At 33.1% G+C, this 12,523-nt stretch overlaps 1 protein-coding gene across 1 annotated transcript; it reads left to right on the top strand.

The window, feature by feature from the left end:
- The first annotated feature begins 3,083 nt into the window (after positions 1-3,083).
- LOC112051382 (uncharacterized) lies at positions 3,084-11,676 on the top strand. Its single transcript, XM_024089989.2, has 5 exons — positions 3,084-3,406; positions 5,490-5,558; positions 6,151-6,224; positions 8,029-8,230; positions 8,775-11,676. The coding sequence occupies exons 1-5, from the start codon at positions 3,365-3,367 to the stop codon at positions 8,865-8,867; spliced, it is 480 nt and encodes a 159-aa protein (XP_023945757.1). The 5' UTR covers positions 3,084-3,364; the 3' UTR covers positions 8,868-11,676.
- Positions 11,677-12,523: the final 847 nt, after the last annotated feature.

The raw sequence follows: 12,523 nt of genomic DNA, 5'->3' as shown, positions 1-12,523 counted from the left end.
AATCTCGGGAAACCATTGATTTTGTCGGGACAAAGTAGTCTATGTGGTAATCAAGAGTAAAACCTATTTCCACTTCAAATTTCAGTCAAATCGGTTCAGTAGTTGCGACGTTAAAGAGTAACAAACATCCAAACATACAAACTTTCGCGTTTATAATATTAGTAGGAATTTGGATTACATTCTGTAATAATTGCTAGCAAAATGTTAATAAGATTAGATAAGGTTTAACATGTTGTCCCTCCAACATCCTACAACACTGAATTTCACGCGAACGAAGTCGCATACTTCCGCTAGTTTTAAATACAGCCTTCCACTCACATTAAATCAACAATTACAAACAAAATATATTTACTTTGCAGTGTTTGAATACCGTTTTTCACCAATAATATACTTTCATTCTGTTAACTGTATTTAATTTAATTTAATTTGGGATTGTTATTTATTTACACATTAATTTTATTAACTTAACCGTAATAAAGCATGTTCATATTTAAGCTTATAACAAGGATGGCACATATTAATTTTCCGTGAGATAATCCCTTTTCCAATTTCACATTGTAGAGATTCTGCATTCCGAGATCTCTTTTATGAGTTTTAATATGATTACTTCACCTGAGTATGAATGAATTGCTTTTACAAAAAAAAAAATGTTTTACATATTTATAACCACGACGGTACGATGTAGTACGATAAGGGATGAAGTATGATTTTGAAAAAGCAAGATAGACAAAAGAGCACATTAATTAACACTAAAAACGATTATAACATCGTAAATTAGAGAGGAGACCAGCACGGCTATTCTTTGACGTTGTTTTGTATAACTCGCAAGTGCGAGTTTTGAATTCTCCGCTATCTTTCTCATTCTATAGTATAGTGTTAAACAGAGAGAGATAGAGGTGAATTCGAAACTCGAATTTCGAAATTCAAAACAGAGTTATAAAAATATCGTTACAGAATAGCCTAGTAGTATTTCACTTAAAGTAATAATTTTAGAATGGAGCACCCGGTTTTATAAAATAATAATACAAAATTCGCTTATTTCAAATATGTTTTTCACAAATCCCGCGGGAACCATGGATTTTTCCGGTATGAAAAGTAGCCTATGTGTAAATCCAGACTATAATTGAACTCTACTTTAAATTTCAGGTGATTCGGTTTTGTAGCCGAGTCACCTGAACGTTTTCGCAAATCTCGGAAATCCATGGGATTTTCATGGGATCCATTTTTTCGGGATAAAAGTAGCTTAAGTGTTGATCCAGAATAAAATCTATTTCCTTTCCAAATTTCAGCCAAATCGCTTCAGTAGTAGCGGCGTTAAATTGTAACAAACATCCAAACAAACATACATCCATACAAACTTTCGCGTTTTTAATATTAGTAGGAAATAGAATACTTTTAGGTAAATGGATGAATGAAGGTCAATTTTGAAAGTGGTCTATGAGAAAAAATGTTTGGGACCTCTGGGTTTAAGAGGAAGAATCTCTTTGGAGATAAATATTCCTTAACACTTAGTAGCAGAGCTCTGCTACTAAGTGTTAAGGAATATTTATCTCCAAAGAGAATGCACTACCGTTATACTTATTTATGTCACCAAGCTGTCTTTGATTATTGTTAGTCTTTTGTAAAGAGCAGTAATGAATAGGGTCATCGTTAGCGCCATGAAAGTCGATCCCTCTCTGTTTAGATTTAATCATCTTTGTATAAAAGCAAAGCTTCAATTAATTGCTCGGAGAGATGTTTCAATAAACATCGTTTAACTTATCAAGTTTCCTGTCAAAGTTAGTTACATACAAAGGTCAATTTAGTTTTCCACTTTTCATTTATTTTCATTATAAAAGCAGTGCATCGATATTATAGCAATACTTTTATAATTTTCCCGTTGAGGGTACCTTACTTACAATATATTTTTTAAATACAACCGACTTCTAACTAAAAAAAGAACTAAAATCTTGCTTGGCACCGACTTCAAAGTGATCAGTAGGTAGAAAATATTGTAATATTTTTCGCTTTATAGTTTCGTGGGTACGTTTGTGTTTTTGAAGTCGGTTATATTTAAAAAAAAATGTGGACAATAAATGTAAAAATTAAATTCAAAGAAAATTCTCACTAACATGTTTTTTTGTCGGATGGAAAACAGAATTATCCATGAGAGCTAAATAAATTTTAAAAACATTGTCAAGGATTAAAAAACAGATATACCTTTAAATAATCATAAAATTATTTTGATCAAAAAATTTAATAGATAAAAATTGATATCATAATGAAAAATGTTACATAGAGATTTTTTTAAACATTTTTTTTGCGATACATCAAATCCTTGAAAACTATCAAAGAGTCTTAACTAATTGATTTTAAAATAAAATTTAAACACTTTTAACTTCTTAGACTAATTCCTGTTCTGGTTAAGAGTTTATATATTTTATTGATTATTCTATAAGTACCTAAATGGTTGTGAATAAATAAAAGAGAGGGAAAAAATAACGTTAACGTTCACAAAAATGATAAAATTCCTCCACGAGTATGGATCGGCATAACGAACTTGGGTCTCGGAGACAGACGTCGCGACACCATAGGCGCCAACTCTCGCTACTGGTCATAGATTATGTTAAGAAAAGACGTTAACTATTTCCTTAGTGAGATAATACCTTATTACTTTTTGTAAAATAATTTAACTTGAATATTTCTAACTAAACTTTAAAAAAAATATCACGACGTTCCTTTAATCGTTATCGTTTAATTTGTCATTATTTATTTTATACTATTATTTATTTAACATAATTTTTATCGTAAATTCTATTTAACTCTATCAACTTGATATACTTTACTATGAATTATAATTACTGTATAGCGAAACCGGTAAAAGCTAAACCGGTGAGCTACAGACTTCTCACGCCGTTTTTTAACTTGTTAATTTCGTAAAATAATTAAGAACAGAAATGGCAGTAGATTACTGCGAAGAAAGTGAATTTATTTCTCTACGCAGGATATTTTTGCACATAAAAACATAGAACTAGTACGTAACCTATAAGACAAGTTCTGAAAATTTATTAACTTGAACAAAATAAAATTTGTAGTGGCGTATATTTAACATCTATTTTATTAATCTTTGGAATCGTGGTTGCGTCTATATCAAAACCGTAGAGGAATCCGGTTGGTCTGTTTGCTTTTACTCCATAATGTTGACCAATTGTAGGACAACGAAAAATTCTTTCAGCGAATAGGATCGCTGTAGAAGTTCTCAATTTTCAGTTCCTTGTGTTTGTTGAAGTCATCATAGGATATTTTGGATTTTTCTAATGTTTACGTGCGATGCGTCGTGTTTTGGACAACAGTGAAATGTTTTTGTGAAGTGTTGCAGGCAAATATGATCATTATTTACATTGACATCCTATTGTTGACAATTTTGGTAAGTCCAATCTGTTGGAAACTAAACTAAAATGAAAGGCAGGCCTTACTGCCTTTCATTTTAGTTTAGTTATAATTTTTCCAATATGTACTTGACAGCTCAAGTTTGGAGACCACACAAAGTTTAGCTTTACATTGTCAGAATTTAAATTTTGGGAAGAGTTGTAAAATCAAATTAATAATTTATTTTATTTTACATTGTGTGTTCATCTTACTATCAAAATTTGTACGGAAAAAAATAATTGGTATTAATGAAACAAACAGTTAGTCTACAAGATGAATTGATTAAAAAATCAATTATTTTCGCAATGCGTATAAATTATAAAATGCGGTCGCTCTGTTTCTGAATGGTTGATTGCCGAAGTAATTACTCGCATATAAGCTTTTTACACCTCAGGTTGATGTACTTACCTCATGTGTCAACCTATGTTAGGTAGCTACACAGTACAGTACAGTGGTAGCTGTTTTCGTGGTGGTACTTGAAGTGGGGTCCTAGCTGAAAATCAGCGCTGTATGTTCTTCGCATAGGGGGAGCATATAACAATATGTTGAGCTAAGACCTTTTTCTAGGTTATATCGCAGGGTATATAATTCGTGATTAATAATAATAAATTCATAATCGTGATTTGTGGCATAATCTATACTAATATTATAAAGCTGAAGAGTTGGTTTGTTTGTTTGATTGATTAAACGCGTTAATCTCAGGACTTACTGTTCCGATTTGAAAAATTCTTTCAGTGTTAGATAGCTTAATTATATATTATCCCCATATTCCTACGGGGACAGGAACCACGAGGGTGAAAACGCGCGACGTCAGCTAGTGTAGTAATAAAGATATTTTCTTTCTTTCTTTAAACACCTATAAATAAATAAAAATAATGATAAGCTAAAAATTCCTCAGGTAAGTTTGTTACAAAGAGTTTCTTTTCATTAAAATTACAAAATATTTCCCACTTTTACCGACTTCAAAAAAAGGAGGTTCTCAATTAGATGCGTATATATTTTTTATTTAACGTTTCCACCTCCACCTCATAACTTTTGAAAATTATTTTTTGTTTAAAAGAGTATACTTCCAGACTGGTCCCATTTCATTTTCATGATAAACAGTTTAGTAATTTTAAAAGTAAAATAACTGAAATACGTCTTTGAAGTCGGTTTCATTTTTATTTTATGTCAAAAAGATTACTTGTGCTCCATCGAAAGATTAAAGGAAGGCTTTTGAGGTATAGCATTATAGGAACATACGTATTGTGCGCAGTTATATTCGAAATTCAATAGCCGAAAATAATTCCAGGAATGACGCAACTTTAAAGGGATTATACTGGATTAGGGATCAATTCGGAATTAGAGTGGCACAGCGCTGGGAACTAGTGCCAGTTGGTAATATTTGAACGACTTAAATCTACGTACTTATCTATCTATCCATACTAATACTAATAAATTATAAAGCAGAAGAGTTTGTTTGTTTGTTTGGTTGAACGTGCTAATCTCAGAAAGTACTGACTTAAATTGAAAAAAATATTTTCGTGTTGGATAGTTAGGTTATCAATATAAGAGGTCGTCAAAATAGGTAGAGATATTTCACAGAAAAACCTTAATTGCCTCGGATGCCTCGATAAGAACTCTTTACTTTTCTAAAAAAAGATACCAAAATCACCAGCCAAACCAGCCTTGAAGGTCGTAGGCCTTCATTTTCATAGTCCTCCTAACAAGTTAGCCCGCTTCCATATTTTATTGCATCATCGCTTACCATCAGATGAGATTGTAGTCAAGGGCTAACTTGTAAAGAATAAAAAAACGAACGATTTTTCCGATCACGCAGAGCTCGTTCCATGTGGCAGACTGACACATAGAGAAATAATAAAATTCTCAGGTGTGCAGGTGTCCTCACGATGTTTTTCCTTCACCGTTTGAGACAAGTGATATTTAATTTCTTAAAATGCACATAACTGAAAAGTTGCAGGTGCATGCCCCGAATTGGAACCTACGCCCTATGAATCGAAGGCAGAGGTCATATCACTAGGCTATCACTATCACTATCATGGAAGTTGTAATCAAGTAGGTGATATAAGTTATTGTTTCAGTTACTGTTGATATTGTTCACATGCGGCTACTCAGTGTATCGAGTTCACAGACTACAACAGAATGGACAGGTATGATTTTTTTATTTAGTGCCAATAAACTCATCTGACCCGGTGAGGGTGTCGCTACTGTCGCGTTTTTAGTATGTTTTGCAAAATGGCAACTGTCGCGACGTTATTTTTTTATTTATTAAAAATTACATAGTTTACAAAAAAAGGTAATTCCACGGACAATCACAAAAATCACAAAGATTTGACATTGGTGTCCAATAGTTCTAGTTTTGACCACCGGATGAAAAAAGTTTGTAGCACTATTATAAAAGTTACATAATATTGGAACTGGTATTAAGAAAATCTGTTCATTAAAATACATTTTTTTTTATTATTGCATACTATGATATATCGGAACACTTCGTATGTAAGACAAAGGTTCTTATAGCCCAATTATGAAATGTTATCATCAACAACCATCATATAGTAACCGTAGATAGCTATTCGTTAAATTAAAACATAATTTGTCATGGTGGTGGAACTTAAGCGCATTGGAAACGATCAATGACAAATGCATATCTTACATCTAGAGAGATTAATAAGTAGAGATTACTACTACTTAATAAAATTCTGATTTCATCATGCAATGATTAAACTAGTATTTTTCTTTCAGGTTGCAATATTGCTCAAACCTACAAAGGTTTTGTTTTCTCATAAAAAGGAAGGAGAAACCAATGAACAGTTAAGGTAAGCGGTTAATACTCATTTTAAATACCGTGTACTTATTATTTGAAAGTAGGGCACCTCCAACTTTTCAGTAATGTGCATTTCAAGAAATTAAATATCACGTGTCTCAAACGGTGAAGGAAAAACATTGTTAGGAAACCTGCATAATAACTTGAGAATTTTCTTAGTTCTCTACGTGTGTGAATTCTGCCAATCTGCATTTGGCCAGCGTGGTGGACTAAGTCCTAACACAGCACTCAGCTCAGCACTGAGCCGAATATGGTTAATGATGAATGTAAATGTTAAGTGATGATTTGAAACTGGACTCGCTGAGCTATGTCAGTGACTTTGGTTCGTTTGCGCATCGCCTCATTTATGATTCGATCACGCAGAGAAACCATAGCATAGCTCGCTCCATCATCCGCTGAGTGACTTCGTATCTAAATCGTAGACGAATATATATACCCAGGACACACAGTTCAGTTAGACACACAGTAGGTACAATTTCGAGAAAGAGGATCGCCAAATCCAGCTTGGCTGGGCAGCGTTTGGGAAACTCTGCGACATCTTTTCGTCCGAAATTCCTCAGTGCCTGAGGAGGTCTTCAAACAGTGCGTATTGCTTGTGATGACCTACGGATTCAAGACTTGGTCGCTAACTATGGGCCATATTAGAAGTCAAAATAATATATTATAATTACAATTTATATAACAATTGCTAAAAATCTTGTTAGTGACATTTGTTAATTCATTATTAGAGACAAGATAATTAGTTTAATTACAGTTTTAAAGCTTTTGCACACAAGTGATGCAAATTGGAAGTCTAGACGTTTGAACAAAAATAAACTTTAATCTTTAAAATTGTTTAATTAAGACAGAATGGCGCCCCACAAATTAGCATATTTATTGGAATTTAGTAAGCGTCGCAGCGAGATCTTTGACCCTTTTTTAATTTTAACAGCTTATCAATATTTATTTTTTTATTATAAACCTTATTATTATAAACCTTATTAAGAATTTACGAAAAAATATATTATATGGAAAAAACAATAATGATAAAAAAAGCATCAGCTGTTCCTTTTTTTTTTTAAGTCAGAAAAATTCAACTGATTCAAAAAGCTGATTCTACCAAGAATCCGTAGAATTTCTTACCAGAAAAATCGAAACACTTCTGTTTTATGGTTTCTGTCCTAAATTAACACAAAAACGTTTTCATTCCTTGAAATAAACCACTTGTTTTTGTAGCTGGTAGTTTGGCTATGAGAGTGGTTAACGAAAATTTAAAATTCAAAATTAGAATTTAATTTGTTGGTCCTTTACATTATTAAATGACTCACTATTTTGTTTTGTTCGACGTATCGACGTCTGAAAAATATTTTTTTCTAAATATGGATACTTCACCCGCAGAAGCTCGAAGTAACGAGTAAAAATAAAGTAACCGACTAAATTCAACGAGTAGAAAAACGAAAGTAGCAACAGGCAGGGTACATAGTTAAAAGAGCCGAAGCATGTTGAGATCCCAAGGCGCTGGAATGTCAACCCTGCACTAGTAAACGTTTTTTGGATGATCCCTCACTAAGTGGACGGATAAGGGAGCCAGAAGAAGAGCAGCAGCATAACCATCTAGTTTGAAAGTCATATTTAAGGACTTTCAAACTACAAACCTTTGTCCAGGTTTTTTGACCAAATTCTTTATTCATGACGAACTCCCGCAAAGTAAAGCCTACTGCCTATGCCTACCTATTATTCCCCCATCAAACTCCCAAAATACTCCTCTATTTTATTAGCAGTATGTTCTTTTGTTAAATGTCATAATCCATTTACAGAACGGTGGTAGCGTACCAAAACCCTTTCACTGGAGATTACTGTGTCCGCAAAAGCCGAGAGCCGAAAGGGTACCTCAACGCTCTGGAGGCAGACTCGCCTGACAGCGGGCTATCTGATGACCAGTATGAACCACTTAACCTAGTACCGCAGCCTTTACCTCCTAGTCTCAATCAGGTTCCACCGGTACTGGAGGCAACCCAGGTAATAAAACCGTCTAGTACACTATCGATGATAACCGCCTCCTTGGTGCATGGTGAGCCTTTGTCGTTTCGGATCAGGAAATCCTAGATCCGAGTACTGAGTCAAGCAATTAAATGTTGAGTTCTTCTTCGAAAAAACTCAGTAAAAGTGTTCAATCGGCTTAACCAAGAAGTTTAAAAAAAGACTTCTAGCAACTTAATAGTGATATCTTTCTTTTGGGTTTGTCATTTAGCTAAAAATAAACTCAAATTCTTATGAAGGACTTCGGGCTCTCATCTCGACAATCTTTGTTTTTTTTTATTATTTAGTGAATATTGACTTAATTTTTCTAAAAGTTTTGTAAAAGTCAATATATTTAAATATCGTCTATCTTCCCTGCCTATTTTAAGTTTATTTTTAGCGGAATAAGACAAAGCCATATAAAAAGCAATTATATCTTTAATAAATTTCCAGAAGACTTGCCTTAAACTTCTTGGTTTATCCACAGAATACATAATGTTTAGCTGAAGGGTAAGATTTTTTAAACTTTGATTTTTGTTTACAGTTTCAGGAGCCGTTTAAACCATGTATGACGCCGGTGTGTGACAATAGCTTAAATAAAACATGGAAGTGGAATTACACTGAATACCAAATTTAAAATCACTTGGCGGCAACAATGGATCACTTTTCATCCTGGATTAAATCAAACTACCCAACTATCGGCTTTGGTCGTATAATGAAGGAATACAGGCAGGCGTTAAATGTGCCGAGCTGAAGCAGCGATAGCAAAACATGTTTATAAATAATCGTAAAATACTGACGCCTCACGGTTTGACCCGCGTAGTTTCAATTCCCGTAGGAATAAGGGGATAAAATATAGCCCATTTTACTATTGGTAATGTAGCTTTCCATCGGTGAAAGGATTTTTCAAATCGGTCCAGTTCCTTCAGAGTCTATTCAATGCAAATAAACAATTAAATATTTCTTGTACAGTAAGGATTTTCATGATATGGTTTTGTTTTGTTTATTACCTAATTTGGATAGGTTCTGAAACTATTGGATCGATTAGAAAAATTCTTTTGCTATTAAAATCCTCCCGATGTACATAAATTAAATTCTATCCCCCACATTCCTACGGAAGCGGGAAATACGTGGATAAAACCGCGTGTCGTCTGCTAATGAACGTGCATTAATTTTTATTAATCGTCGTGCAAAACAAGCAAGTCATTTGAAAGAGTTATAACACGGACAAAGGAAAATAAAATACCTTTGCATCCCCATGGGAAGGGGAGGTTAAAACGCTTGTAAAATTGGACTTGACGAAGGTATAATAAGATTTATAAATTTGTGAAAGAAAGGTGTAACGGCTCTAAGGTCCGTTTTGTCATAGCACTGTGCAAGCCGTTACATAAAAGAGCTTCTACTTTTGTTATAAATGTTTTACAATGGATAATTTTACAGAAACTGTTATGATCTTGTGGTGCTTATTTATACTAATATTAAGAGGTAAATTTATGAGGTTGAATGAGATCTCTGGATCTAGATCTAGAAATATATTCCTACTTTATTATATTTCCCGTAGTCCTCTCGATAGGGATTGTCTATAGAGATTGATTATTTATTTATGTACTGGTAATAAAGCCGCCTTTGCATGCTAATTTTTAGTTTAAATTATTAATTTATTTTTGTATTTTGACGGCCTCCGTCAAAGACGTACCGCCAAGCGATTTAGCGTTCCGGTACGATGCCGTGTAGAAACCGAAAGGAGTATGGATTTTCATCCTCCTCCTAACAAGTTAGCCCGCTTCCATCTTAGACTGCATCATCACTTACCATCAGGTGAGATTGTAGTAAAGGGCTAACTTGTAAAGAATATAAAAAAAAAATTGTGTGCAATTAAGTATTTCACCTTCTTCGTACAAGAACTACAAACTTTACCTCTTTAAAATGTTAGCACTAGCATTTAATATAAAATTGTGTGATTTAATCACACACACACGTAACATTTGTGTGCTCTAATTTTCTTGTTCTGTTTCGTTTATATAATACTTCAATGACGTCTCTTGGTGAGGAACCAACAAGCTTTTCAAGGCAAGATGAATAGGCTCTTACAACTCGCAGTCATCTTTAAGATGGACCTACGAAATTAAATAATTCAAAAAATAAATTATCAATATAAATAACTTATTAATAATTTTAAATAGGTTTATATTTGATAACCTAAATATTACAAAAGACAAGCAAAGTTTAGTAACAAGATAGACACGTAATAAATACAATGAACAACAAAACCTTATTTCGTGAATTCATGAATAGACAATGCAGTCTACCATCCCTACCCCCATCAGCGGTTGAACAAGGCATCTGCCGACATCATTTTTGGACAGGTTTTGTAGGGCTTACTCACCATACAATGTTTCGAGTTCTTTGGTAATTTAATACAATAACATCCTTGACAAAAAGTGTTGATAGCATGTCGTATTTGTGCCAACGTTGTCATGTTCAAAATAATTATTATCATCACCAGTTCGTACGCTATAGTATGGTGCGGGTGACAGTTCGTTTCAGTCTTGCAAGTTTGCCGCGATTCACGATAATAGTACGTACTATGAACGTCATGAGGCAATTGTCACCCGCAGCATGCTACCACGCACATACTATAAATCAAAATATTTCCCACTTATTTATCGATACATGTAAATAAAATTACAAATGTATGTCATTTCAAAATAACTATGTTTTATCAAGTGCTTATCTATACTAGTCTTATAAAGCTGAAGAGTTTGTTTGTTTGTTTGATTGAATGCGCTAATCTCAGGAACTACTGGTCCGATTTGATAAAATTTGTCAGAGTTAGATAGGTCATTTATCGAGGAAGGCTATAGGCTATATATTATCCCCGTATTCTTACGGGAACGGGAATCACGCGGGTGAAACCGCGCGGCGTCAGCTATAGTTATATAAATGGATTCTAAAGCATATATAAACATTTTTATTTCATTTTTGTCTCTCTATCTGTTTTTATTTGCCAATCTTTAGCACGGCTCGACCGATTTTAGTTGAAGTTAAAAAAGATTTTGAGCTACATATAGGCTACTTTTTATCCGCGAATACCGCGGGGTTTGTGAAAAACCAAAAACCAAATAAAACCAAAGAACAGATGACTGTAGAATTTCGATTATTTGATGAATACGTGAGTGTAAACTTAATTAGCCCTAGATTTTGTTTTTAGTACTGGTGATTGAGGGCTTTATGATTGCTTATTTATTCAAAAGTATTTGATACTTTTGAATTTTAAATTTTTTAACCTAGATTATTGTTAAGTACAAAAAATTTAAGAGATGTATCATAATGCTATGGACGTAACGTATAAATCCTACTGTTGATATTCTAAATTCTTTAAGAGTACTTAAGTATAAGATATTTATTAAAAGTTGTTCATTTGAAATTTGATGTAAAATACAATATTTAAGCCATTTAATGTAAAATATAATTTGTTAAAATACATAATACTTACTGTTCAAATGAATGCATTTTTAATTTTAGAGTACAATATTTAATTGCTAGGTAATGAAAAATACACTATACAACGTACCGAAACAAAAAAAAAAAACACAAAATAATATTATTCTTTCATTATAAAATACTATTCCAACGATACAAAGTTTTGTATTTGTAAAACAAAAGTATTCGTATGCAAGATTGCGAACAAAATGAGAATATGGAAGAAACGCATCCCTGAATTATTTTGTAAGATTTCTTTTACAAGTTCGCGGGGAAATTCTTTCGCTTTAGGCTATAGGTGCATGCAGGCGGGAACACCAGAACTGAGATAATGTAAGTACAAATACTTTTGTTATATTTTGTAAAGAACTTGTTTTATATAATTTTTAGGGTTTCGTGCTTCAGAAGGAACATATAACCCTTATAATCATCTTTTTTGTCCGTCTGTCGGCCTGCCTGTCTGCCTGTTTGTCTGTAAGGACATTTTTTTTCGAAAATGCGTGGGGGTATCAAATTTAGGCTGTATAATCGGCTACTATAGGTCTATGGTGCCTTAAAGATTAAGTCAAAAAAAAATACGGCCGTTTTTAGCAAAAATACGCTTAATTTGACAATCTCAATCAAATTCAAACTTTTTCGCGTTGATCTAGAAGTATGAAATTTGGCAAGAACATCGTCAGAGAACAAAACTACTACAAAAAATCTACAACTATCTCTCAACAACTATCCTCTGTTTTGTAAGATTTAATTACAAATAGTAATTAAATCTTACAAAACAGAGGATCAACATTATTTCGAGAAAAACTTGGC

This window comes from Bicyclus anynana, chromosome 8 (genome assembly GCF_947172395.1).
Source record: "Bicyclus anynana chromosome 8, ilBicAnyn1.1, whole genome shotgun sequence".
NCBI classification, from domain to species: domain Eukaryota; kingdom Metazoa; phylum Arthropoda; class Insecta; order Lepidoptera; family Nymphalidae; genus Bicyclus; species Bicyclus anynana.
The sequence above is the reverse complement of the archived record's forward strand: the minus strand, read 5'-3'. Positions and strand labels throughout refer to the sequence as shown.

Excerpts from the sequence above, each read along its gene's own strand:
- LOC112051382 (XM_024089989.2), top strand. The coding sequence starts at position 3,365 with ATGATCATTATTTACATTGACATCCTATTGTTGACAATTTTG. Across the intron at positions 5,559-6,150 it reads GACTACAACAGAATGGACAG|GTTGCAATATTGCTCAAACC; the intron begins GTATGATTTTTT and ends TTTTTCTTTCAG. Across the intron at positions 8,231-8,774 it reads CGGTACTGGAGGCAACCCAG|TTTCAGGAGCCGTTTAAACC; the intron begins GTAATAAAACCG and ends TTTTGTTTACAG.